Source organism: Mesoplodon mirus (genome assembly GCF_964341445.2).
Source record: "Mesoplodon mirus genome assembly, chromosome: 14".
NCBI classification, from domain to species: domain Eukaryota; kingdom Metazoa; phylum Chordata; class Mammalia; order Artiodactyla; family Ziphiidae; genus Mesoplodon; species Mesoplodon mirus.
The window spans coordinates 14,302,866-14,330,236 of NC_138990.1; the positions used below are offsets into that span (position 1 = coordinate 14,302,866).

General features: G+C 51.1%; 1 protein-coding gene across 1 annotated transcript; it reads left to right on the forward strand.

Moving 5' to 3' along the window:
* The first annotated feature begins 1,589 nt into the window (after positions 1–1,589).
* MALL (mal, T cell differentiation protein like) lies at positions 1,590–27,353 on the forward strand. Its single transcript, XM_082642290.1, has 4 exons — positions 1,590–1,756; positions 21,200–21,367; positions 23,628–23,750; positions 25,748–27,353. Exons 1-4 carry the CDS (start codon positions 1,652–1,654, stop codon positions 25,808–25,810), a joined length of 459 nt encoding a protein of 152 aa, XP_082498416.1. The 5' UTR covers positions 1,590–1,651; the 3' UTR covers positions 25,811–27,353.
* Positions 27,354–27,371: the final 18 nt, after the last annotated feature.

Below are 27,371 nucleotides of genomic sequence, written 5' to 3' on the forward strand. Positions count from 1 at the left end.
TATGCCAAATTTTTTACAGCCTTGTTTTGTCGCATCTTCCCTTCTAAACATACGAATTGTCTCGGAAGGTAGAAGTGGCTCAGGCCCTGTCCAGGTTCTGGTATTAACTCTACTTCATAGCCCGAGAAAGGTTCTTTTCCTTCTTGTTTTCCCTGAGCTGTTCCCATAGACTATGTGCCATGTTGTCGGTGGCTGAGTCCAGGGTATCCTACAGCCCAAGAGAGTGGCCACGGCTGATTTACAACAGTCCGGAGAGGGGGCAAGAGGTGGGGTTCCTGGGGCAGCGCCTGCTGTGCTGGGCTCATCCTGCAAATGAGGTGGGGCTGGAAGGCAGGTGGGATCAGGGCCTCACTTCCCCGCTAGATCCCCCAGGCCTGAAGGAGGGCATGACCGGGCTGGCTTGACGTTTACTCCATGTGCCCTTTGCCTCTCTTTGCAGTGACTTTGCTTTGGGCTCATTTGTCCAAACTCCCCTGTCCCCTGGCCCTCACCCAGCTCTCTCCCAACCAGGCGAAGGCCCAGCAGATTGCTACCCCGACCTGTGCCCGGGAGGGCCGGCCTTGGTTGTTCAGGAACTGGCCTCTTGTGGTGGACATCTCCTGACCCCAGCACACAGAGCGGTCCTCCCTCATCCCCTCCACTCCAGGGCTGAGGCCACGGAGGGCAGGGAGAATGGACCTCCAAACCCCGAGCATCCCCAGCAGACTTTGGGGCACCAGGCCTTCCTTCAGGGTGGCAGATTCTCAGATTGACAGGCAAAGGGCCCACATCTCCAGGCCCTTTCTTTAGAGGGAAAGGAGCCACTTGGTCGCTGGGTCACAGCCCTGGAGCTCGGCCAGCAGGCAGGCGGAAGGCAGGAAGGAACCGCTTGGCCCCAAGCCTGGCTCCTGGAAGCACCGGCTGGGGCGCTGGGGCAGAGAGGGGAGGAGAGCTCGGGTGCCCACTGGGGCGGATTCTTCCCAGAGAGGGAGGCCTCCTCCTCTGCTGGGAGAGAAAAGTAGGAGAGGAGGATGGTGACAAGGGTGCAGAGAGAGAAGGAAGTGCCACGTCCCCAGGACGGGGCAGGAGCTGGAAGTGAGGGCTATTCCTCTCCCTCTGGCTTGAGGCCCCCAAGGATGGAGAAGGCGGGAGCAGGGCATGCTGTGACCTTGACTTGACCTGGCAGATTCTTGGTCTCCTCACTTGGGAAAGGGGCCACCCAGTCACGTGCCGGGCTGTGGGAGCACCAGAATTGACTGCAGATTTCTTAGCTCCTAGTAGCTCCTCAATAAACGGTCCTTGTCATTCAAGCGGCTCAGCCTGTATTCTGGGCACCCGGTTCGGGTGGTGGCTATAGCCGGCCTCCCCTGGAGTAGCACGCCTGGGATTCAAAACTTCCTTAGGAGGAAAAGTCTAGGAAGAGGCTCCGGCTCTCCTTCCTTAGCGACTCTGCCCCAGCCCGGGTGAAAGCCTGTCTGATGCACAAACCGCATTTCACTGAGGATTCTCTTGGCTGGAGCCAGTGGAAGGACCTGCTGGGCTGGAACGGTTTTTTTTTTTTTTTTTTTCCTTCCAGGCAACGTCCTCTGATGGGTGTGTCGGGCAGGAGGTGATATTTGAAGGGCTGCGGGCACAGGCTGTGGAGCCAGGGCGCCAGGCAGTGGGTGAGAGCATGGCCTCCCGCGACCCACCTCCCACCAGCTACGCCCAGCCCGAAGTGCCCTCGGGGGTCGCGCTGTTCCTCACCATCCCCTACGCCTTCTTCTTGCCCGAGCTGGTGAGTGCGGCCCGTGGGGGCCACCTGCATAAAGCCGGGGCTGGGAGACGCAGGCCTGGAGCTGGAAGCAGCTCCCTGGGGAAGGGGCTCCAAGGCCAGAGCTGCCGTGGCCTCCAGTCTCCCCCACGGGGCTCCAGGCTGGGTGTCCCCTAATCCTTCCCTGAGCGCCTCTGGGCTTCTGCAGTATGGGTGGGTTACCTCCTCCCAAAATGAAACCCACCGGGGTAACTGGGCAGGCGACCTGGTGATCGGAGGTGTGGGCGAACTGCTAAAGTATCCTGGGTCCTCAGGAAGATGTTGGGAACGGACTTTTATTATGTGGTTTCTTTTCTCCAACTACTTGTTGTTTGTGCTTTTCTAAAGTTCACAACGGGGGCACTCTGTCTTTCCTTCTGAGAGCAGCTCTTCCAGGATTTTCTTAATTGTCACGTCAGCTAACGTTGAACTTGGAGCTGTGTGGGAAGTTGCTTATGACAACATCTGCCATAGAACAGTCGTGTGAGATGCCCCGGGTGCTCTCAACGACCTGTCACTGCCTTCCTCTCCGGGTCCCTGGGCTGAAACGGGGTCCCAATCCCTGCTGGGTCCAGAGTGTTCAACAGAATTCGAGTCCACTCCGAGCTGGCTGTCACCATGTCCTTTTCACTGACGGGGATCACAAGTCTGGTGAACAATTTAGGGCAGAGAAGTTTCTTTTGGTTTTCGAGCACCTTCTGAAATATCTAGTTTGTGGGTGATATTTTTTTACCAACTCTGAGTTTGGCAGTACTGCCCCCAGGCAGGGAGAAAAAGAAAGTGGTTCCAACTTCCAGTTGGAACTGACGGCCCTGTCACCCTGTCATCTGCCTGGAAGGCTGGCCTGATTGAGTGATCTTTTGGCAAACTGGCTAAAGAGAGCCCATTGATGGCAACAAGAAAGCTAAGCCTGGGAATTCCCTGGTGGTCCAGTGGTTAGGACTCCGCACTTCCACTGCAGGGGGCTCGGGTTCGATCCCTTGTCGGGGAACGAAGATCCTGCATGCCGTGTGGCACTGCCTTAAAAAAAAAAAAAAAAAGAAAGAAAGAAAGAAAGGGAAGCCAGGCAGGGTGGGCCCCACGTTTGGGTGGCTCCAGCTGAAACCCCACCCAAGAAGCAGGTTTCTGCCAGGCCTGGCCCCTAGGGGGATACAAGTCAGGGCATCCCACCAGACTGATAGCATCTCAGTGCTCCTGCGAGTTCTCTGGACCAGGCGCGCCCCTCGCCTCAGAACAGCCACAAGAATGGACAGGGTCGGGGTCGACCCCTCCCCTTTTTATGGAGCACATGCTCCGTGTCAGCCATACCAGCCACTGGCGACAGGACCCATGCCCTCCCAGGTTCTCTGTCTGCTGGACAGAGGCCCGCGAGCACTTCCTCGCTACAGTCAGACGGTGCTTGAGGGGGCGAAGGTCCTGCGCTGTGACACCAGCAAGGAGAGGCCATCCGACCTTGTCACCTCGGAGAGGGGTCCGGGCCTGTCACTGAGGAGGTGACTTTGCAGTTGGACCTCAAAGGACAGGCTGGATTTCCAGGCTGGGGGGCAGGAGAGGGAAAGGCCTGGACCCCAGGAGAGGCTGGCAGGCAGGAGGCTGGAGGGATGGGGCTTCAGGAGTCAGGATGGGCAGTCGTGAGAAGGGCCATCTGGTGCCCCCAGCCCCAGGACGCTGGGCTCCTGCAGCGAATTCCCGGCGGGGAAGACAAGTGCTTGGTTATGCTGGGCTCTGGGGCCTTGAGTATCCCAGGGCGTGGGATGATGTCACTGGTTCCATATCGTTCATTTCTTTTTCTTTTGAAATCATTTTAGATTTATAGCAACGTTAGTCACAGTAGAACAGTGTTCCCATAAACTCTCTACTCAGCTTCCCTTAAGGGCCACATCTTACATAGTACAGCTGTCAAAATCAGGGAATTAACACTGATACCATGCTGGCCACTGTTCTAATGAACCTTGTTCAGACTGTGCTGAATTCCCCACAAATGTCCTTTTCCTGGTCCAGGATCCAGTTCAGAATTCTGCATGTCATTTGGTGGCCGTAACTCCTTCATCTACTTTGATCTGGGCCGATTCCCTCCATCTTTGTCTTGAGACTTTTGAAAATACCGATCAGTTATTTTGTAGAATGTCCTTCTATTTGGCCTTGTCTGGTGTTTCCTCATTACAACTTCAGTTTTAATTCGTAAGTAATCCTTGTTCATCGCTGAACACTTAGAAAATACAGAAGGAATTATAATCCATGTATATGCATATATTCGTATTTATACACATATGAGTATATGTTTAATGGGTTTATTCTGCACCTGCTTTCTCCTTAAACGAGCGTTCCTAGCATGGAATATCGGACCAAGTGTGCATCACATCTGGGGTGCGGATGGGAAGGTAAACGGGCGAGGACGGAAGAATGTCCAGTTGGGGATTAATTCTTTTTTTTTTTTTAACCGCATCGCGTGGCCTGAGGGATCTTAGTTCCCCAACCAGGGATCGAACCTGCGCCCCCTTAAGTGGAAGCGCAGAGTCTTAACCACTGGACCACCGGGGAATGCCCTGGTGGTTGATTCTGATCCCCCTGAGCGGGAGATGTGCTGGGCTGGAGAGAAGAGCGCAGGATCAGCCTAGCAGAAGCCCCTCTGTCCCCGGCCGCCTGGGTATGCTGCCTGCTGCCACCCGTGGGGCTGACCACAGAGCCCCAGGCCTTGTGGGGGTCCCAGATTCTCAGTCTGGGGGGCCTAAGGCATCAGGGACAGGCGTATGCTTTTCTAAGACCATGAGTCCAGAGAGTGGATTCTCAAATTGGGAGCTCAGGCCAGCCAAAAGGGACAGAGAAAGCAAACTCTGTAACCTGGGTTCAGATGTGGTCCATGATGGGGGCGGCCAGGGTGTACATCAGGGGTGACTGCAGGCACAGCTTCCTCCAGCCACTGTTTCCTAAGACAGCGAGAGTCTTCTTATAAAACGAGGGCCCCAAAACACAGGGACAGCAGAGGGCTCCCCTGGGGCCTCACGGCAGCCCCGCTGCCAACAGCCTCCAGCTATTTTGTATCAACGATGACGACAGGCTAGGATGGCCCAGACACCAGGGGCTCTGGGCGTTCCCTACCAGCTCCGCTCCCCACAGCCTGCTGTGAACGCTCTTTGCCTAAGTGGCTTTATTTTAGAGCTTTTAACACTAAAATGCACATTTTCAAACCTTTGTCATAGTTATACATTGATAGGCAAACATAGTTCCGAGAGGCCTCCCACACCCTTCCCCTAGCCTCTTCCTGTAGTCACACCTTTTGTAATAGCTCCCTCTTACAATATGACACCAGGGAGCCGACATTTGTAAGCTATGTCTCTACTTCCATGCCATTTTCTCACACGTGTAGATTTACGTGACCCCTACCACCAAGACACAGAACCGTTCCATCACCATGAGGATCTCCCCTCATGCTTCTGTTTTATAGTCACCCCATCTTGTCTTCCTTCACTCTCTCTCTCACCCCTGGAGACTATTAATTCCATCCCTATAATTTTTTTCTATAAATTTATTTATTTTTTATTTTTATTTTTGGCTGCGTTGGGTCTTTGTTGCTGCATGCGGGCTTTCTCTGGTTGTGGTGAGCGGGGGCTACTCTTCGTTGCGGTGTGCGGGCTTCTCTTGTTGCGGAGCATGGGCTCTAGGCACGCCGGCTTCAGTAGTTATGGCATATACATTTATTCATTCTTTTTTAGATTCTTTTCTCATATAGGTTATTGGGTGGATGTAATTTTCACGTCTCTGGGGAAATGCCAGAGTGAGTGTGATTGCTGGGTTGTATGTATAATAAAGTGTCTGCTTCATTTTTATTAAGAAACAGACAAACTGTTTTCCAGAGTGGCTGGGCCATTTTACATTCCCACCGGCAGCGGATAAGACTTTGGGGATTTGAACATTAAAGTTTGTATTTTGTCTGGTTTACAGTTGAATTCAGATTTCTCATCTGAAAACAATATTAATTTCAAAACGTAAGCTCGAAGCGTGAGGAGCCTTTGAATCAGTGCATTTTAAGGTGAGAACAGATGTCGTTTATTTCCTTTCTCCTTCATTCAGTGAACAGACATTGTTTATTCCCTCCTTTCCTCAGTGAGTGTGGGAGCCTGCTGGTACCAGTGCCCAGCGGGCTGGGGACCAGGTGACTCACAGCCCCACTGCCTGGCTTTTCAGAGCAAACAGCGTGTGGGTGGCCTGGGGCAGGGATCACGTGACTGTTACCCGCCTGCTGTGAGTTGGCTCATCAGCTTTTTTACAAGATGAAAGGTGGACACACAGCTGGCCCTGGTGACTACAGCTGAGGGACAGCTTTGTAAATAAGAGTCCAAGGAAGTCTTTTAACTTTCAACCTTTTCACTAGTTAACTTATTAATTAGATACTTGACTAATTACAAAGAAACAGCTAAGAAGGTTTCTAGAGAGTCAGCCAGTTAAAAGGAGAGTCAGTTTGGACACTCTGGTGTTTGATGCTTTCAGCTTTTTAATTTGCCCACACAGTGGTCAGAAGGAAATACTCTGACCACCCTAGAAGCTCATTCCAGAACCTTCCCGCTGGGGAAGCTCACCTTTATATCTTATCCAGATTCCCAGCTTCCCCTTCATTTCAGCCTGTTTCTTTTTTTTTTTTTTTTTTTTGCGGTATGCAGGCCTCTCACTGTTGTGGCCTCTCCCGCTGCCGAGCACAGGCTCCGGACGCGAAGGCTCAGCAGCCATGGCTCACGGGCCCAGCCGCTCCGCGGCATGTGGGATCTTCCCGGACCGGGGCACGAACCCGTGTCCCCTGCATAGGCAGGCGGACTCTCAACCACTGCGCCACCAGGGAAGCCCCAGCCTGTTTCTTTTTCTACTCTGTTTATATGTAAAAGCCCGTTTGAGAGCTTACTGAGCCCCAGAACCGTCAGTCAACGGTGTGGGGCTGAGAGAGGGAATTAGGGCTCATCTTGGGCCTGGCTTAGGGCAGGTACCTCCCCTTTGTTACAACACTTCTTGAGAAGTTGAGTTTTCCAAAAGGAAAAATCCTTTCTCTTGTTTCCCTCTGCTCCCTTTTCAATTCTGCATACTTCTGGGGAGCAGTAAAAGTAAACTCAATGTGCCCCAGCTTTACTTCATCTTGGTGGCGTCTGTCCTTCCCTTCATTGCACATTTGGTCCCCAGCCTCGCCCCTGACCTTGCCCAGCCCCTGCAGGACCAGGGGCCAACAGCCTCCATGGCCAGGGCGCCACTGAGACCCAACACAGTGATGCCCAAGGAGGCCCCAGGAAAGCTGCGACAGGGAGGGCGGACAGGGCAAAGGGAAGGTAAATCAAAGTGTGGTGCTGGGAAGAGCAAGCATCCTGAGGAGGATGGGAGGCGCCGTGTGGAAAGGAGTCGGATGTCAACCTCCCCAGTTGCCTGGACCCATTTCGGCTTCCTGGCCCCAGGCCCAGCCCTTACCCTGGGAGGCCCCCCGCCCCTCCCCCTGTGCTGTTCAGGTTCAGTAAAATAGAGTCAGTTGGGAGGGGTAAGCCTGGCTCTGCCGCCTAACGGCTGTGAGACCCTGGGCAGGTTACTTAACCGCTCTGAGCCTCAACAAGGGGGGAGCAGCAGCAGCAAAGATCTCCTAAGACGGCTCTGGGGTTTCAGTAACAACTGTTCTAGAAATGTGAGCCCATACTATGTTATTGTTGGTGGTCGTCTGGACCTCTTACTAGAAAGCGTGGGTCTCTTGTGAGCAAATCCCAGTTGTAAACCAAGAAATATTTACTGAGATTCTACTATTGCTCTAGCCCCATGCTTTGCTTTCAGGGGCATACAAGAATCAAAATGTAATAATAAGTGGGATATGGTAAATCCCGGACCCTGTCTTAAAGGAGTGATTCATGAACATTGAGGAGCATCCCAAGACAGGAAACAGGGTAAAAAGCAGGGGTGCACAGCCTCACTTGTCAAAGGCTCCTGCCGCTAGAGAAGTTGTCAGGACAAGCTCCCTCAGGGTGAGGGCTTGGCATTCTTAAAGGACTTGGATTAGGGATGAGATATTTGCTTGTTCAGACTAAGACTTCCTAGGTCTGAGAGGTTAACAAATATATAAAATCAAGCTGTAAGGAAAGAAGAAGTCGGCCCCACGTAAATCCCATGTATTCACTCAACAAATATGTATTGAGCCCCTACCCTGTGCCTACCACGGGAATATAATGAGGAAGAAGACAGACATGGCCCCGTCTCAGGGAGTTTGATGCTTAATGGGGGCAGATGGAGACAAGCCAAGGAGACCAGTAAGTGGTGCCTTTCAATGCAGGAGGGAACAGAAAGCACAGGGCGTTCTGCCCACAGAGGGCATTCGACATAGGGAATTGTTCCTGCAGTTGTTGAAAGGCTGAAGGAGCAGCTGAAGCACCAGAGAGTGATGAGTACACAAAGCAAGCACCGTGCATCCTCCAGCCTCTAGAGGAAGCCCAGCCTTGGCGGGGGTGCGGTGGGGCTGCAGTGAGGCCAGGCAGTGGTTGCCCCGGAGGAGGGGCACAGGGACCTTGGGGTTGGAGCTAACTGTTGCTGGCGTGACAGTGACAGGACCTGGAAAAGTCTCCTTTTCCGGTCCCCTCCAAGTTCTCCCAGTGCCAGAACCTAGCAAGAATCCAGCTTCAAAGGGAACCGGGAAACGTGGCTTGCAGGGCTCCAGCCGCGTGGCGGAGCAGAGTGCGGCAGGATGGGCTTGAGCTGAGACCCTCAGAGCTAACTAACGAACAGCCCACATGCCCACATCTGCACACTCCCCTCTGCCTGTGTCTGGACGTCTGGTCCCGTTCTTCCCCCGACCATTCAGTCAAACCATAAGCAACCTTCCCTGAGCTGGTGGCCTTTCTCAGCTCAGACAAGACAGGCCACCAAGGCTGCTGCTGGAAGGTCAGCCCACCAGGAGGACTTCTCTTAACCGGCAGGTGCCCTGAAGGGAACAACCGGGCCCCCGGGCAGAGGGAACCAGGGAGCAGCCCAGCACAGTGAGTCCCCGCTGGGCTGAGGGAGCCCCAGATAAGAAGCCTCACTGATAAGAAGGCTCCACCTCTGCCAGTGCCCTTCCAAGGGAACTTTCCTGGGGAATTTTCCCCGTGGGAGGCAGGAGAGGCTGCCAGAGTGTCGTCCAGGCGGGCAACTGGCAGAGCAGGGAAGCAGGCCAGAGTAGGGCGGGGTGGAGGAGCCCCACGCCGGTTCCCTGGACTTGACCCCTCTCCCCTCTCCCCAGCCCTTCCCTGCTTCCTTCCCTACCTGCCAGCCAGCCTGCCCCTCAGCTGTCGCCACCTGGTCAGACCTTCCCCATCTCGGCCCAGCCCTGTTGTAGCAGAGTTGGCCGGTGCCCATGTCCCACAGTTGCCCCCAACCTCCAGCCTCAGGTTGGACCCAGAAGGTACCAGGTAGGCCCCAGAGTGGGGCCTCCGTGGACTCCCCACCCAGCGGGGGCCAGACATCACGAGTTTGGGGCTCCAGAGTCCTTTGACCTATTATGAAGACGTTGCCCCCCAGCCCCTTCCCTTGGAGGGATTCTCTGAGCTTTGCTTCTCTGCGCCTGCACTGCTTACTGCTTACTGCTTACATTTCCAGCCCCTGACACCCGGCCCCTCTCTCTGCCCACATGATGCTGGGTGGCAGTGGGAGTGTGTGTGTTTATTTGAACACCGTCCTCTCCGACAGCACGTTCTTGCCCAGTCCTTCCTACGTGCTGTGCCGGGGGAGGAGGAAGGGGGTTGGAAAAGCTTTCCAGGGAAAGAACCCAGCTGCTCTCCCAGGGGAGATGCTCCCGACCTAGAGAACTTCTAGGGCCCGGGAGGTGATGGAGCAGGAAATGCGTGAGGATGAAACAGATGGGTGTTTGTTCCCATGTGGTCCCGGCTCCTGGCAGAAATGCCAGTCCGTGGCTGGGCCAGTGGCTGGCCCAGAAGGCATCAGGTACTGCCACCTGTGTGGGAATCAGGCCCAGGTAGATGGGACTGCGCTGCCAGGAGGGGAGAGTCCAGCAAGCTGCCACCTGCCTCTGGAGTGGATCAATAGCACGTGCTGCGCACCTGCTTCATGCCAGGCTCCGTGCCCCACATCGGGGACGCAAAGACCACAGGTCAGAGTCCTGCATCCAGGAGCTCAGGGACTGGGGAGGAGTAGGCAGGAGAGGCTTCCTGGAGGAGGTGACAATTGGTCTGGTCCCTGCCCTCGAGGGTCTGGTCTTAGACAAGCAGGGGAAGGGCAAGCTGAGCAAGAGTCAACTGGAACTAGAGTGGGTGGGTCCTCGGTGCCTGGTGAGGGGCAGGAACATGGCCACGGGTCACAGGATGTCTGCGGTTCCTGAGGGAAGGAGAAGGTGGGGCCCTCCCCTGAGCCCAATTCCAGGGCTCATCTGGGGACTTCCTGGGGACGTGTGAAGGGAGCCAAGGTTAATAAACATAGTGGGAGCCAAGGAGGGAGAGACCAGGGGGGAGGCCTGGGAAATGGGGACCACTGCAGGGAGTGGGATGTATTTATCCGCTTCTTCACATCTTTTCTGTACATTCTAACTTTTCTAAGGTGCTCAAATTTTTTTTTAAAAGGAAACAAATTTGCCCCTAAAATTCTTAGGTTTTCGTTTGTTTTTTTAAGCCCTTTAGGACTTTGGAGGAATAAGGTTTTTATTACCTTAGTTTATGTTACATCGTAAATCTGGACTGTTGAGTCCATGAGAAGCGGGGCCAGTGGGGGTGGGTGCCTGAATGGGCAGGCGCGGTCCTGGGGGAGGAAGCCGATGGTGGTGGGGGGAGGAAGCCCATGGGGAGGGGAGGAAGCCGACGTGGGGGGCGAGGGGAGGAAGGCAGAGGAGGCCTGGCCGCTGACTCACCAGCCCCTCCCAGCGGCATCCTGCCCCTCCCAGGCTCACACCCCAGGGCAGGGGCTGATCTCCTGGCGCGCGGCCAGCCCAGTCTTGCGAGCCCTTGTGGGTACCAGGGGTTCGTATATGACTTCTTCTGCCGGGGGCGGAGCTCTGGCCCGCACCATTGTTCCTGGATTGGACCGAATAAGACAGGGGTCCTCACGTGGAGGCCAAGGGGCCTGGGCCGGCAGCTTCCTGCTCACCTTAAAGCCACAGAGAGAAAATTCTCACTCGGGGAGTCAGGATGGAGCGGCTGCTGTATGGAAGGGTCCTGGGTTGAATTATGGAGCGTAGCGCTTCCATGCAATGCCAGTGGCCTGGGTGGCCTCGGGGTACGGGATGGCAGCCCGGGCCGGCCGCGCCCCCACGGGGAAGTCGCTCCGCCTCTCAAACCGGTTTCCTCCCGGGTCAGAGGAGGTGACCTGTCAGCCCAGAGATCCTCACAGGCTGAGAGCCCCAGGTGTGGAAATGGGAGTGGCCTCGTGTGTGCTAAAGAGGACCCACGTGGGCACTGGGGGCCCTGCGCTGCCCGCAGGGAGGCCTGCAGCCAGGGCAGGACTGCTGAGGGGTGCCTGACCCCACGGAGTCCGGGGGTGGGGCCTGGAAGAGGCTGGGCCCCAACCCCCCAGCTGTGGAGGCCGCCCGTGCCTTTATGCTAAGCCCCATCACCGCAGATAGGGGACGTTCCAGGACTCCCCCGCGTGTCTGACAACCCGCCGTCCCCTCTCCCTCCCTCTCAGTGGCTCACGCTTCCCACACAGGCCTCAGCGTGGCCCCCCAGGACGCAGGATGGGGCTCTGGCTGCAGCAGCTGCCAGGGCTTTGAGCTGACGCCGGGGGAGTGTCCGCCCGCTGGCACAGTGCAGGAAGGGACTGTGGAGAGGGCTAGAGGCCCTGGGCCAGAGGCGGGAAGGCAGGCTGGAGCTGGGGTTTCCACAGCTGACCGTGATGCGCTGAAGAAATGTATTTTCATGGCAACTTCGTGTGTGTGTGAGTGTGTGTGTGTGTATGTGTGTGTGTGTAACTGAAACAAAAGATTCAGGAAACAGTATTTCCCTTTCTATGGACAATGCACTGTAGTTTTTCTTCTAGTCTACTTAACTTTTTTTTCAAAACAAGCTACTTTTTATTGAAGTATAGTTGATTTACAGTGTTGTGTTAGTCTCGGGTATGCAGCAAAGCAATTCAGTTATATGTATATATATTTTTTCAGATTGTTTTGCATTGTAGGTCATTACAAGTATTGAATATAGTTTCCTGTGCTAGACAGTAGGTCCTTGTTGTTTACCTATTTTACATATAGTAGGTTGTATCTGTTAATCCCAAACTCCTAATTTATCCCTCCCCCCTTTTCTCCTTTAGTAACCATAGGTTTGCTTTCTATGTCTGTGAGTCTGCTTCTGTTTTGTAGTAAATTCATTTGTATCATTTTTTAGATTCCACATCTAAGTGATATCATACGATATTTGTCTTTCTCTGTCTGACTTCCTTCACTTAGTATGATCATCTCTAGGTCCATCCACGTTGCTGCTAGTTTACTTAACCTCTTAACGCTGGTGGTGACTAGATGGACTTCAACACCCACTAACAGATCTCAGCCCGATGCTGGGGTCACTGCAGGGGCCTCAGGGAGACTGGCACAGGCAGGGCCTGCTGGGTGGTAGCCGAGTGTGGCCTGGGGGTCACGGGGAGCCAGTGAGGGGGTGAGGGGTGTGGGTGATGTGTGCAGACTCGCATCCAACGTCCTCAGCAGGGCTATGACAAGAGCTGTCGCTGGCTCAGACTGGCTCCAGCAGAAGGGAGGTAGACAATCTCATGTCCCGGGAAGCCCGAAGTTAGGCAGGCTCTGCCAGGGCTGGTTCTTTGGCAGTGCAGTTGTGCCATGCATCTTTCCTTCTCTCTCTCTCCTCTTCCTCATCATAGCTTCAGGCCTAATACCAGACACAGCCATGGCCAGAGCAGGAGTGGGACTGTCTCATCACTGGGGCAGGAAGAAGCCCTTCCCAGGAGTCCCCAGAAGGCTTGCATCTCACCGGCCAGGGCAGTCACTTATGTGTCCCAGCCAAGGGATGCGTTGAACCTAACGCATGTTGGAAAGTCACCCACTACATCCCCTCTCTCCCCACGCCACCCACCAGTATGCCCAGTTGGGCAATTTCCTCCATAGAAAGAATTTAAAGGAAGACAACTATCTCTGCAGTGTTATTTACTGTGGCATCATCTATAACAGGGAAAAGCTAGAAACATCCAACCTCCTTGCCCTGGGGCCTCATTGAGTAAATGAAGTTTTATCAACTTGATGGAATGTAATGGTGGCATTGAAAGTATAGTCAGGCCTCATTAGTCACGGATTCTGCATTTGCAAATTCACTTACTAAAATGTATGTGTAACCCCCAAGTCAATACTTGCAGTGTTGTCACTGGCATTTGAGGACATGTGCAGAGTGGAAAAACATTTAAGTCACAAATTTGAGACACACACGGTAAACCTGAGGTTGATAGCTGCCTTCTTACAGCTCATGCTGTAAACAAGGTCCTTTCCCAGCCCTGGTTAGTGCCATGTCATGTATATTTTTGTGCTTTTGGTTGGTGATTTTGCTGTTTAAAATAGCCCCAAGTCCTCTGCTGAACTTATTTCTAGTGTTCCTAAGTTTGACAAGGCAGTGATTTGCCTTATGAAGAAAATACGTGTTAGATAAGCTTATAGTTATAGAGCTGTTGGCTGAGAGCTCAATGTTAATGGATCAACAGTATATATTAAAATAAGGTGTCTTTAAACAGAAACACACATAAAACAAAGTTATGTGTTGATCAGTTGATGAAAATATTGTGACCACAATCTCACAGGAACCTAGCTCTGTATTTTCCCAGGAGCAATGCTTCACAATTCACAACTAAATTTGCCAGTGCTGAGGGCAACTTTACAGAACTACCTTGAACGACAAGAATTGACTGTATTACTGAGCCACGTAGCAAAATAGAAAAATATGAAAAGTTGAAAACAAAATGTATGTTCACTATGATTTACAACTTTATAAAGAATATGTATACACCAGCACTAGGCCTGGGAAGAAACATACTAAAAAATTCCTTTGCTGCTAACATTATTTTTACAATCAATTTAAGATATTAGGGTTGAAAAATAATAACAGACCTAATTCCTGGCATGCCGTTTAAGCCATTTAAATCACCCCGGAGTTAAGGCATTTTGAGTGGACGGTACCAAACTCCAAAGGGACGTGTGCTCTGGCCACAGTGGCGCAAACAGGGGTGCTCTGTTCAAAGGAGCTGTGTCTCTCGGGCATTTGCACCAGAACTGCCCGATGGGGTCCAAAGTGCAGCCCCTGGATGCATCTCCTCTTATTTTTCCCATTTAAAGGAGGTGCATCAGACAGGTAGTTGTACGTTCATGTTCACAGCAGCACTACTCACAATAGCCAAAAGGTGGAAGCAGCCCACGTGTCCATCGATGGACGAATGGATAAACAAAATAGGTACATGGTATAATGGAATATTATTCAGCCTTAAAAAGGAAGGAAATTCTGACAACATGGATGAACCTTGAGGACAATACGCTGAGTGAAATAAGCCAGACACAAAAGAACAAATACTCTGTGATTCCACACATACGAGGTACTTAGAGGCGTCACATTTATAGGGACAAAAGAAGGATGGTTGCCAGGGGCTGGGGGAGGGGGGAAGTAGTAAGTTATTGTTGAATGGGTGCAAGGTATCAGCTTTGCCAGATGAAAAGTATTCTGGAGATGGATGGACGGTGGAGATGGTTACACAATGACATGAATGCACTTAATACCACTGAACTGTACACTTAAAAATGGTTTAAATGGTAAATTTTGTTCAGTGTGTTTTACCACAGTTTTTTTTAAAGGGGAGGGGGGTAAACAATGGCCAAAAGACCCTGGACTTACACAACGTGGGCCATGGATACCTGAATGTGAGGGACAATCATTTTCTTCATCTCGAGACATCTCAGCATCAGAGGGAGCCCTCAGGGAGTTCTGGTTCCCACCGTGTTCAAGGCCAGAACTTGTCCTTCATGGAGCCAGTTCCTCCCGGGCCATCAGAACGGGTGGGAGCCCCCAGTTCACTTGGCACTGCTGACCTCCTGGGCCTCCCCATCTTGAGTCAGGCCTTTTCCTCCCAGCCTGCAGTTTCTGAGGCTTTGTGGTACAGTCTGCGTTCACCCGAGTACCAGGAAAGGGAAGGAGGGGCCATGAACGCTTCATGAAGATTAAGGCAAGTGGTAAGAAAAGGAATGCAGTGTTGGTGGTGAGTGGACCAGCCAGGCTGAAATACTGCCCAGCTATGCAGAAAAACCTGCCACCTGTAGTATCGCCAGTATCTCCTCCTGGTTCTCAGTACCTGGTCCGCCCCACCTGGACCACACCTGCCAGGTGCAGCCAGGAGCCCAGGTGCAGACCTGAGCCAGGTGTCTTCTGGCTCCTCCTCCCCCCTTCACATGGGGTCATCGCTAGGGCAGCTCTGTCTTCAGAAGCTCTCAGGGTGTGAAGTTCACTGCCCTGTGGCAGCCCAGCCCCTGCATGGGCCCTTCGGAGGCCCCTCAGCTCTCTGCTGCTCTGTCCAGGTGTACAGATCAAAGGAAAGGCAATTCTCCCCAAAGGAAAGGCAATTCTGTTTTTGTCTCTCCCATTCAAAATCTTTTTTTTAAATTTTTATTGGAGCATAGTTGATTTACAATATTGTGTTAGTTTCAGGTGTACAGCAAAGTGAATCAGTTATATATATACCTACATCCACTCTTTTAAAAAATTTTTTTAGATTCTTTTCCCACATAGGTCATTACAGAGTATTGAGTAGAGTTCCCTGTGCTGTCCTTATTAGTTATCTATTTTATATATAATAGTGTGTATATGTCACTCCCAATCTCCCAGTTTATCCCTCTCCTCCCTTTCACCCCTGCTAACTATAAGTTTGTTTTCTACATCTGTGACTCTATTTCTGTTTTGTAAATAAGTTCATTTGTACCATTTTTTTAGATTCCACATATAAGCGGTATCCTATGATATTTGTCTTTCTCTGACTTACTTCACTCAGTATGACAATCTCTAGGTCCATCCATGTTGCTACAAAATCTTTTGACTTTTGAAACGAGCATCCATCATCCAGCACAGCGTCTTTCTTCTTTCTTTTTCAGTGTATATGTTGGTGATTTGGATTAGTTTAAACCTTCCCAACCCTGACCCTGAGCCAAGAAATTTTCCTCCCAGGAGGCCAGGGCACTGATTGGTTTATTGAGTCTCATTCCAAAAACATTCTGTGCATCTACAAACAAATGCACATAATACACAAGCACACACACATCCATTTTCTTCTTTTTCTATATAAATCATAGCACACTGGGCACGCTGGTCTCTGCCTTGTACAGTTCTTAGAGTTTGTTTCATTTTGGTATACAGAGTTTTCATTCTTTTTGAAGGCTGCTGAGCGTTCCATTGTGCAGACATAATTGTTTTCACTAGCCCCGTCTGAATGAACATTTGGGATGTTTCTTTATCTTTCTGTAGCCAGCGAGGCTTTTTTGGGGGGGGGGGTTGAATTTTTAAATTTTATTTTATTTATTTATTTTTTATACAGCAGGTTCTTTTTTATATATATATAAATTTATTTATTTATTTTTGGCTGCGTTGGGTCTTCGTCGCTGCACACAGGCTTTCTCTAGTTGTGGTGAGCGGGAGCTGCTCTCCATTGCAGTGTGCGGGCTTCTCATTGCAGTGGCCTCTCTTGTTGCGGAGCACGGGCTCTAGGCGCGCGGGCTTCAGTAGTTGTGGTCTGCGGGCTCCAGAGTGCAGGCTCAGTAGTTTTAGCGCATGGGCTTAGTTGCTCCGTGGCATGTGGGATCTTCCCGGACCAGGGCTCGAACCCGTGTCCCCTGCATTGGCAGGCAGATTCCTAACCACTGAGCCACTAGGGAAGTCCCCAGCATGTTCTTATTAGTTATCTATTTTACACATATTAGTGTATACATGGCAATCCCAATCTCCCAATTCATCCCACCACCACCACCCCCAACGTCACTTTCCCCCCCTTGGTGTCCATACGTTTGTTCTCTACATTTGTGTCTCTATTTCTGCAGCAAGGCTTTAATAAACAACCTTATACATGCATCATTTTGTGCATGTGCATTATTTATAGGACAAATTCCAAAAAGTGAAATTACTGGGTCGAACAATATGTGCATTTAATGTCTTGATCAATATTGTCAAAATAGTAGATTGGCTGACAGCACCGTTATTTAACCTGGCAATGGCAATGGCAATTGACTTCAACCTGGGGGCTGCAGGTGGGCTTTGAGGGTCTGTGAGTCCCAAGATTTGTAGACAAAACTCGTGCACATACATCGGTACATTTTTCTAGGTGACCAAAGCTTTCATCAACTCCGTAAAAGGGTCTGTGCTCGCTGAATGTTCTCACTCACCCCGCTAATTAGTCTTCCAGCTCTGACAGAAGTGAACCTCCCATCCCTCAGGAAGGCTGGCCTTGGAGTTTCCCTCTTCTGGGTCTTTCTCAGGGAAGATACCCTCCAATCTCATAGCTTATCACATGGCCAAAAATGGTTACTCAACACTCCCCCTGTCCAGAGAAACTCATCTAATTTTCACAGAAACCAGGAGAGAGAAGCCATCCCTACCTCCTCTGTTTGATGGACCAGGACATGGACACGTGGATGAGTTAAATAACCTGCCCAATAGGCAGAGGTAGGATTCGAATCCGGGAACATTGATGCTTCCTGTCTCATGAACTGAAGTGGATGAGCCTGGAAGCAAAGAGAGGGGCTTTGGGGGTTCTCAGTCCTGGCTGCAGCCCCTGCGGATCTTTTAACAACGCAGCCTCCCTCACCAGTTCCATCAGAATCTCTGGGGCAGGACCCAGACCTTGGGGCTTCCTCAAAGTCCCCGGATGGTTCCAGGAGTAGCAAGACTCAGGGTGCTGCTCTGAGGGTTAAGACTGAGGAATCCATGTATTTTAGAAGCTCCTTACCCTTATGCCATATTTTTGGCTTAATTCTTTTCCTTTATTGAGCATTTTTCAAAATAATAATTATTGGCGGTATAGTGGTGAACATAGCTGCCTTCCAAACTAATAAGCATCCTCCAAAAGTGACCAAAGTAGGATTTTTTAAAGAGTATCATTTTCAACTCATGACTTCCAAACTAATAAGCATCCTCCAAAAGTGACCAAAGTAGGGCTTTTTAAAGAGTATCATTTTCAACTCATGACTTGTGACTGGTTGATAGAGTCCAATCCCATAGTAGTTATTATATTTAGTTCGAGGTCAAATTGTCCCATCTTTGGCCAGCAGGAGCCTTCTGAATCCTTCTGACCTAACCCCAGAAGCCTTTGCTACCTGCTGTGATGAGGTATCCTGCCCAACTTCCCACCCTAGACCTGGAATCAGCCGTCGCTCCCATCTGGGAGCTGTTACCCCGGTTCTCATCCTCTAGGTCTTTAACCAGCTCTCTAAACGTGAGGGAGCTATTCTCCATGTTCTAGAGAAGAATGAGAAATTAATAAACTTCTTGTTAAGCTCTGTCTTCCCTTAAGTGATCCTTTCCAGTTTAGGTTCAGCCTTTAGAAAATGCATAGATGAGTAATCTGCGTTTGGTCTTAAGGAACAGGCTTAAGAAATTGCCAGAACTGTATTGGAAATACACTTGCTCAAAATGTCTGCCTCTAATAAAATATTCTTCTGAGTTGAAGGCCAGCCCCAAACATCTAAAAATATCTCCTGCTCTTGAGAAATACAAAATGAGGATTAAAAGGACACAGCAGTTTAGGTTGCCAAAGAAAATTTGGAAAAAGCTAAATATAAGTTAAAAAAAGAAGTCAAGACAAATACTCGAAATTGCCTTCCTTGTAATGAATCCAACCTAGGCTGCTTGAGACAGAAACAGGATAACAAACTCCACTGGCTTTCAGTTCACCTGGAGTTTGTCCTTGGCCCTGGTCCCTTCAACTGTTCAGAAGGTAGAGGGCGTGGAAATAAAAAGTAAGTAACATTCCTCTGTGTAATGTTAATTATGGATTATGCAACCTTTACGCCAAGAAGATTCCCGTGCAATTTGAGTAGATTCCCAAATGCCCAGAGGCCCTACCTTTGGGGTGTGAAATCTGGTTGTGAGGCGAGACGCACAGGTGCCCTACCCTGTGTCCTGCGTGGCCTCAGACCTCAGTCTCCTCCAGGTCAGCAGCACCTCACAGACCGTGGTGAGAATGAGTGGGGACATATAGACTGCGTGCATGCAGCAGTGTCTGCCCGGTGTGGCCTCTGATGGCAGGAGCTGGGCGGGGACCCCTTTGCCAGCACTGACAGGCCGGCTGGGGCTGAGGCACACTCGCCCGCTCCCGCGGGCCTGGCACAGGTGAGCTGCCAGTAAGTGGCGGCAGGTATCAAGTGGCAGCTCTTTGGTCTTAGAAAACCCAAGGGAGTTAGAATTGCTGTACAGAAATGAGGCCGTCTGAGTGAATGCATTTTTTTTTTTTTTTTTTTTTTTTTTTTGCGGTACGCGGTCCTGTCACTGTTGTGGCCTCTCCCATTGCGGAGCACAGGCTCCGGACGCGCAGGCTCAGTGGCCATGGCTCACGGGTTCTATCCCTGGTCCAGGAAGATCCCACATGCCTTGAAGCAACTAAGCCCTCAAGTCACAACTACTGAGCCTGCATACCACAACTAATGAAGCCCGCACGCCTAGAGCTCATGGTCCGCAACAAGAGAAGCCATGGCAAAGAGAAGCCCGCGCACCGCAACGAAGAGTAGCCCCCGCTCGCCACAACTAGAGAAAGCCCGTGCGCAGCAAAGAAGACCCAACACGGACAAAAACTAAATAAAATAAAAATTTTAAGTAAAAAATATTAAAATAAAATTTGTGTGAAAAGGCAGTAGGACTAGGGAAGGGGATGAGCTTTCTCCTGAGATGGACAGAAATGTGAGTCACCCACACTGACAACTATTTTGAGTGCTGTAACTTTAGAGAAAAAAAATTTTAAAGCTAGTAGTGTGAATCCGCCAAAGCACAAACCCAAGAGACATCCTTAGCTCCCCGTTTCCCATCACTCCGAATCCCCAGTGGTCTCATAGTCCAACAAATTCTTCGTTTTCAGAATTATTGTATCACTTAATAAAAGATATACTCCCATGTACCTACTATGAAGTGAAAGAAATAGAACATTATCATTATCTTTGGAGGCCACTCTACACTCGTTCCCAATCCCATAAGTCTCTTCCTCAGAAGGATCATTCTCAGGAGGTGCGGATGAGGGTCTTGAAGGAATTGGGGAGAGGCAGTGAGTTCAGATTTTGTACCTGTTAGACTTGAAAAGCTTGGGGGGCAGGGCCAGGAGTGGGGTGAGGCAAGTGGGGTGCCTAGGGTGCAAATTGTAATGAGGCACTTGCTCTCAGGGGTCATACAAGTGCAGAGAGATGTCCAAGTAGAGACATCAAGCGTGCATGCAGGGCTGAAGGCTGCAGAGAGAGAAATGTCCTGCACTGGGTTCCTGGGATCGCCAGCCCATGTGGTGCTTAAAAGCACAGGTGTAACAGGAGTGAAGACAGGGGGAACCCAGGAGACTCGCCAGGACATTCTAAGGAGGGCCGGGAAGGAGAGGAGACAAACCAAGAACAAAACTCCTTGGTGCTCATGTGCCTGTAAACCCTTGTCCTCCAGGCCTCTAACTGAATGTGCTGTCTGGTGGACATTTAGTTCCTCCCTGGGCTCACCAACATGGCTGCAAGCCCAGCCCCAAAGCAAACAGATGCAGAGGCCGAGGCAACAGGAAAAAGTTTTGGCTTTTCCACCAAAGGGATAATAAGTGGCTAGACAGAGTTGAGAGGTGATTTAACTGGAACTGTACGGCCCAACTGGTAACTGACTCCAGGGCACCAGATACTATACCCAGGAGGCTCCAAACCAAATAGCCACAGGGCCAGGCAGGCACTGTCAGTGGATGAAGGGAGCCAGAAGGAGAATACTATTCCTCAGTGAAAGTGAGCAACCGGGAATGTGCCACACAATGGCATAGGGATTGGGAAGGTTGGGGATGTGGTCCACTGAGAACTCCAGGTCCTTTTTAAAGAGCCAGTCACAACTGGTTTCAGGCTACTCTGGCCTGGGAAATGGGTTCACTATGGCCAGAACTATGGATTTCTCAAGAAAATGTCTGAAATCTGAATTTTTTGTGTGAAATATCCCGTTTTAAATGTTGGCAACTTACGCAGAAATGTTTCCAAAACTCTATATGCCAACACTGTTTGGGCCAAGAAGACCTATCCACAGCCCAAATTTAGCCAAGTCCTTCCCCTGGAAACCTCTGTGTTAACCAGGTGACTTTCCTCACAAAATCGACTCTGACTCAGGGGCCAGCCTTCCTTCCCCATTTCCCTCTTGAACCCCACTAACTCCACCCGAAGAGCGTTTAACCAGAGCCAGAGGAGGAGAGAGGTGACCTGCAAAAGGAAACGTGCCCCACACCCGCCAATAAAACCCCTTCTCCTGTGGTTTTCTCTTACAGATATTTGGGTGCTGGGTCTGGATCCTGGTGGCCGCCACCCAGGTAGCAAACCCCCTGCTACAAGGATGGGTGATGTACGTCTCGCTCACCTCGTTCCTCATCTCTCTGATGTTCCTCTTCTCTTATGTGTTCGGATTTTACAAAAGTTTGGAGTCCTGGAAAATCCTGGTAAGAACAAGTGAGAGCGACCCAGGCCCTCGGCTCCTCCCAGGCCAACGTCCCGGGTGTGGTGAGGACAGCAGGCCTCCTGGGCAGGAAGGAGAACCAGAGACCTTTCCTGGCCTGGGCCCCTAGGGCAGCGGTCCCCAACCTTTTGGGCACCAGGGACCGGTTTTGTGGAAGACAATTTTTCTACGGACCGGGGTGGGGGTGGGCGGGTGCTTCAGGCGGTGATACGAACCATGGTTCAGGCGGTGATGGGAGCTATGGGGAGCGATGGGGAGCAATGGGGAACAATGGGGAGCAATGGGGAGCAATGGGGAGCGGCAGATGAAGCTTTGCTCACTCCCCTCGCCCCTCACCTCCTGCTGTGAGGCCCGGTTCCTAACAGGGGTTGGGGACCCCTGCCCTAGGGAACCCCGACTTTTTGTTTCAATATGTTCACTATTAGGTCGGAATGAAAGCTTTCCTCTGCCAGAGTCCATCCTTCACTGTATCCCCCCGCCATTGCCTCCCTCATTAGGGAATATCCATGGCCTGGCTACTCCTGCAGCAAGCGCCTCTGGAAGCGTTTTCCCTCTAGATTTAATTTATGGTAAAATCACTGGAGCAGCGTTGAAGGAAAGGCTAGTAGAAAGAGAATCACCCCAATCTCAAGATCCTACCACAATCACCTATCACAATCCATTCTTCCATATTCCCGGCAAATTTTATGCAAAATGTATAAATCGCACTGAACCAATCATCTTGGATGTAGAGTCTTTCGTTTAATATTATGTCGTTAACTTTTTTCATCACATCATCTTGATAACCACTGAAAATTTTTTCTATATTGAACAAGTCAAAACATATACAAAAAGGAGGGAGGATTATATTATGGACCCTCATGTAACCATAACCCAGATTCCAGAATTTTCAAGATTTTATCACACTTGCTTCACCTAGCGTTTATTTTTCCCCCTGAAGAATTTTAAAGCAAACCCCAAACATCATGTCATTCCATTCCAGACACGTCAGTATACCTCCAAAAAATACACAAATTTTCTTATATTATCACACTTACATAAAGTGAACAATAATTCCTCAGTATCATCAAAGACGCAGGTCACATTCAGGTTTCCCCCATTGTAACTGAAACATCTTTTCGCAGTTGGCCTGTTTGAATCGGGGTCCTCACCACGCCCACTTGCACTTGGTAGTGATGGTTCTTGGGTACCTTTAATCTAGAATGATTCTCCCTGACAGGGACTTGCTGAAGAAACTGGGTGGTCAGCTGTCCTGTAGAAGGTCCCACATTTTGGGTTTGTTTGCTTCTTCCTGGTGTGATTTGACTTGCTCGTCTAGTCCCTGAATTTTCTGTAAGCTGGAAGTTAGCATCTAAAGGCTAAACTGAAGATGGGTTAAACCTTTCTGGCAAGAAGGCTTCAGAAGTGGCTTCAAGTCACATCACACACAGAGACTGGTGGTCCCTCTTTCACTGCGACAACCTTACCCCATCAACTTTTTCCCTAATGCTTTCTTTCATCTACTGATGAATATTCTTTAGGGGCTGCAAAATGCCGATTTACCTATTATGACATTTCTCCCAGAACTGATAACTATGACATCCTTGTGGTATTGAAAACTCTGCTGAGGGTTTAACATAGAGGTTCAAAAATTGAAATCTAGAGTCAGATTAGCCTGACTCTGCCATGTGTCCGCTAAGCCTCAGTTTTCTCATCTGTAAAGTGGAGATGTTAATAGTAGCAGCCTTATGAAATTAGCTGTGAAGATGAAATGACACACGTGTATACTGTTAGGACAGCGCCCAGCACACAGCTGGTCTTCATAGCCCTAATGGTTAGGAGCACAGGCTTGGTGTTAATGTGGCCTGGGCTCAAATCCTGGCTCAGCTTTTGTTCACTGACTTTAACCTTGAACTTCTCTTTCCTCAGAATGGCACTAACGATAAATAGTACCGACCTCATAGTTGACAAGGTTAAATGAGATAAATGGGGAAAAGGCTTAGCCTAGAGCTTGGCTGGGAAGAAGCACTCAATAACCAACCAATATGTTGGTTCATACTGGTATTATTATTGCTGTATATTAATCCACTATTGTTCACCACATAGAAATTTCATTAGAAACACTGCAAAAGAAAAAAGCAGGAGTTTCGGGAGAAGGCTAGTCTCTTTTGCCGCCTCTTCCCAGCTACGTAGTCAAAGAGGAAAGTGTTGCCTGCTCGCGTGTCCGCGTGACTGTGGCCATGGCCTCTGCTCCATCTTTCCAGGACAGCCTGTACCATGGGACCACTGGCATCCTGTACATGAGCGCCGCCGTCTTACAAGTACATGCCACGATCGTGTCTGAGACCTCGGACCTGAAAAACTACTACATAAACACTGCAGCCTCGGTGAGTGCTGGACGAGAGCATGACAGCTGCCACCATGGAGGGAAATGCATGAGGCTTAATTCTGTCTCCTGCAGAATAGATGTTCCTGAGCCCTCAGGCTGAAGGAGCCTTGCAGGATAGGAGGAGGGGTGTGTGTGTGTGTGTGTGTGTGTGTGTGCGTGCACACACACGCACGCAATCAGGCGTGCCCAAGCTCGCAGGGTACCAAGCCCCAGTTCAGGTGTCATCTCTCGTCTTGGTTTTCTTACCCCCTCTTACACCCACTACGCTGCCCTCAGAATATGTTTTTCCAAAACGTAAACTTCCCAAAATACACATCTCTTATTGAAAACTCTTCAGTGACTCCCATTGCTGCTGGAACAGAGCCGGAATTCCTCAGCATGGCTCAAGTTCCCGTGTCCTTTTATTTCAACGACAGACGTGCACAGGGTAACATATTGGCTGATGGAATCCAAGGCAAGGTGGTCCAGGCGAGTCATGGGACGAGCAGGACCCCTGGACTTTAGGTCCACTGGGACCGGAGACTCTAGGCCAGCAGGGCCCGGCCTTTCCAGACCCCGCGAGGCAGCCTCCTTCCTCTCTTGGTGGGATGGCGCCCTCACGTGGCAGGCGGCTCACAGCTGGGGAATGTCACCTCTGGAGCCGCCTACCCTTCCTTACACCTTCCCAGGAAGGTCTAATACCCAGGCTGGGTCCCAGTCCACCCCCACCTGTCGCTGTGACCGGAAAGGTCCTGTGTCAGTCGGGGACTCCCACAGGGGTCAGGCAGCAGGAGGAAGGGGTGTGGCGCAGGGTGCTGACCCCACTGTAAGGAGGATGCCAGGCAAGGGAGATGACCCACTAGGGAGGCCTCAGGGGACTTTGGCTGCCTTTCCGGCCTGTCGGCTTCCTCCCGTTCCTGGCCCAGCACCGCTCTGCACCCCCCCAGCCCGGCTGCTCGCCCTTGCTCTGCTGCTCCAGCCACACCCGTCTCCTTGCTGCCCCTGGACCCGCTCTCGCCTTGGCCTTGGCCCCAGGACAAGCACTGCAGCTCCGTCTCCTTCTGGGTGAGGCCGTTCCCCTCCCCGTCCCCTTCCTGCTTTATTTTCTCCTGCGCGCTCAGCCCCACCTTCCATCCTACTCTACTGGTTTATCTTGCTTATTTTCGGCTTCTGCCACTAAAATGTAAGCTCTAGGAGGACAGGAATTGTTGAGTCTTTGTTCAGCGTTACAGCCACAGTTGCTCATGACGCACAGCAGGTGCTTACAAGATATTTGTTGGATGAATGAATGAATGGAACAGAGTGTGATTGGACAGGGGGTTCAAGTGAGGCTGGAGTCGTCTGCTGGGCCAGGACATCATCAGGCTGTGCAGCTGGGCGACTCTGCGGACGGCTTTGGACGTGGCGGGTTGGGGAGGGACCCCTGGGGAGGGAGGGGTGGGAGGGATCACAGGTTTGTGGCTTGGGTAGCTGGATGAGATGAGGGTCCTGGGGCCGACTGAGCTTGTGAGGAAATCTCAGGAGTTCAGTTTGGACCCCAGAGAGCTCGTGGGGCCTCTGAGGCTCGGAGGGGCTGAGAGGTGGGTGCACAGAGTTGAGTTCTGGACCGGTGAGTGAAACTCGTCATCAGAGCCCAGACGGTGGCTGAAGGTGGGTGGGGGGAGAGTGCCCAGAACCAGACAGCAAGAGAGAGAAACACAGAGAGAGAGAGAGAGAAGAGGGGGAGTGGGTCCAGGGCAGGGATGGAGATGGACCCACTTTATGGCCAGGTAGAGGAGCCCACGTCTGCAGGTGACAGGGACGCTGCACAGTCACAGTGGAACACGGGGATGGAGCGTTTCAAGGAGGATGAGAGGCCGGCCAGTGGTTGCCGCCCTTAAGCCAGGCAGGGCTTGGGCAGAGAGGCGATGCAGCAGGGTCAGAACAAGGGCCTCCCAGCAGCTAAGGGCCTCTGTGGGCTGGGAGCAGGGAGCGATCACCAGCATCCCTAAGGAAGTAACTCCCGGGCTCTTCCAGTTATTCGCCTTCATCACCTCCCTGCTCTACATCCTCCATGCCTTCAGCATCTATTACCACTGAAGAAGCAGGGAGCTGGGCCGACATGGGAAATGCTCTTTGGAAGCCTGCAGTATCAGCTCCCAGAAGCGGTTTTCAGCATTTGCCATCTGGGTGATAAACAGAAGCTCAGCGATGACATCACGGGATCAACAGACCATCTTTTCAGAACGAGTGATGAAATCACATGCTGGGCAGATCTGTTTGGACATTTTAATTCATTGTGATGAATATGAAAAAGCTGGGAGGAGGGCTTTGTTGTTTTGTTTTGTTTTGTGTTTTGTTTTGTGTTGCCTGGGAAAGTAACTGTCTCTTGGAATTATCTGACAAGGAACCTCCATCTTCTAGAAAACTAACATCTGTAAGCCCTCACTACTGACAATTCCAGGTCTACCATCATCAGGCCTGTTTGGGGATCCTGCCTCAGCAACGAGATTCCCCACAGCAGGTCTATGGGAACCTTCATAATTTTCTTAAAATCGAAATGGTGCTGTCAACGCCTTCAGACCTGAAGGCCCACAAACCTTGTTTCTGTCCCGTGGTCCTGTCTCTGCTTCTCAGCAGTGGTCCAAACCCGCTGACCGACCCCCATTCACATCCCCTCCCCTTTCCTCCCCAGCTTTGGGAGCCAAGAGAAATCTGTGTAAAATCAGCTTTGAGGGTAGATTTGTGGGGGAAATAAGCGATTGGTTCTACAGAATTTTTACACAGCAAGACCTAGGGGAGGGGAGGAGGGGTCGGGGAGGGAAGGGTGTAACCCGCTTCTCTGTAACTGTAAGTCAGGCCGCGCTGCTCAGAGAACTGCAGGGCTGCAGGACCCCTGGGTCAGGCTTCCAGACCCCACCCCCTAAGGACTGGGAGTCACCCTGTCCCTCAGAAAAGGAAGCCGGCAGGACGTTGCATGCCAGGATTCTCCTCTGGGCTCCTGTCACACGTGGGACATCGATGAGGCCGGAAAGGACCCATCCCAGGGTTCCTACTGTTTCCCATGCATCCCTGAGTGGTCCAGCTGGGAGGGGCCTGGAACCACCCAGCCAGCCTCCTGCACTGAAGGGCTCCCAGGGGCCAGGATTTGCAAATGCATTTGCACTTCGGGGCCATTCTCAAAGAAAAGGCACAGAGAAATGTACAATCGAGGTGCTGGATTCCCAAGTAAATGTTTTTCAAAAGTAGGCTGTGCCCTCTGGCATTTCTGTCCCTGTGCTGGGGTTCCAGCTGCTTGGCCTCAATCTCTAACGTTGAGTCAGGGCTCAGCCCCTTAACTGCATGGGCACGATGCCGTTTTGAAATGAAATAAATTATTATGTGGAAGGGACTTGTCTTAGCCTATTCTAGGGCTTACAGTTTTGTATTGACTCTTTTCTGCTCCTGAAGGGGAGGGGGAGGCAGGAGGGAAAGTCACCAGAGAGAAAACTCCGGCTTCATTCCCTGACAGCTCACTTTCTAATCGCCCCCGTAGCTTGAAAAGCCACCGTTCATCTCTCACGGTCTTGCCTGGTGGCTATCTGAGATGGTCATTGTTAAATATTTACTGAGTAGCCACATCCAAATAAAAGTCATTTGTACAGTCAAAAGCCTGGAGTTG

Coding starts and splice junctions, on each gene's coding strand:
- MALL (XM_082642290.1), top strand. CDS start 1,652: ATGGCCTCCCGCGACCCACCTCCCACCAGCTACGCCCAGCCCGAAGTG. Junction 1,757..21,199: donor CCTTCTTCTTGCCCGAGCTG/GTGAGTGCGGCC, acceptor TTTCTCTTACAG/ATATTTGGGTGCTGGGTCTG. Junction 21,368..23,627: donor TGGAGTCCTGGAAAATCCTG/GTAAGAACAAGT, acceptor CCATCTTTCCAG/GACAGCCTGTACCATGGGAC.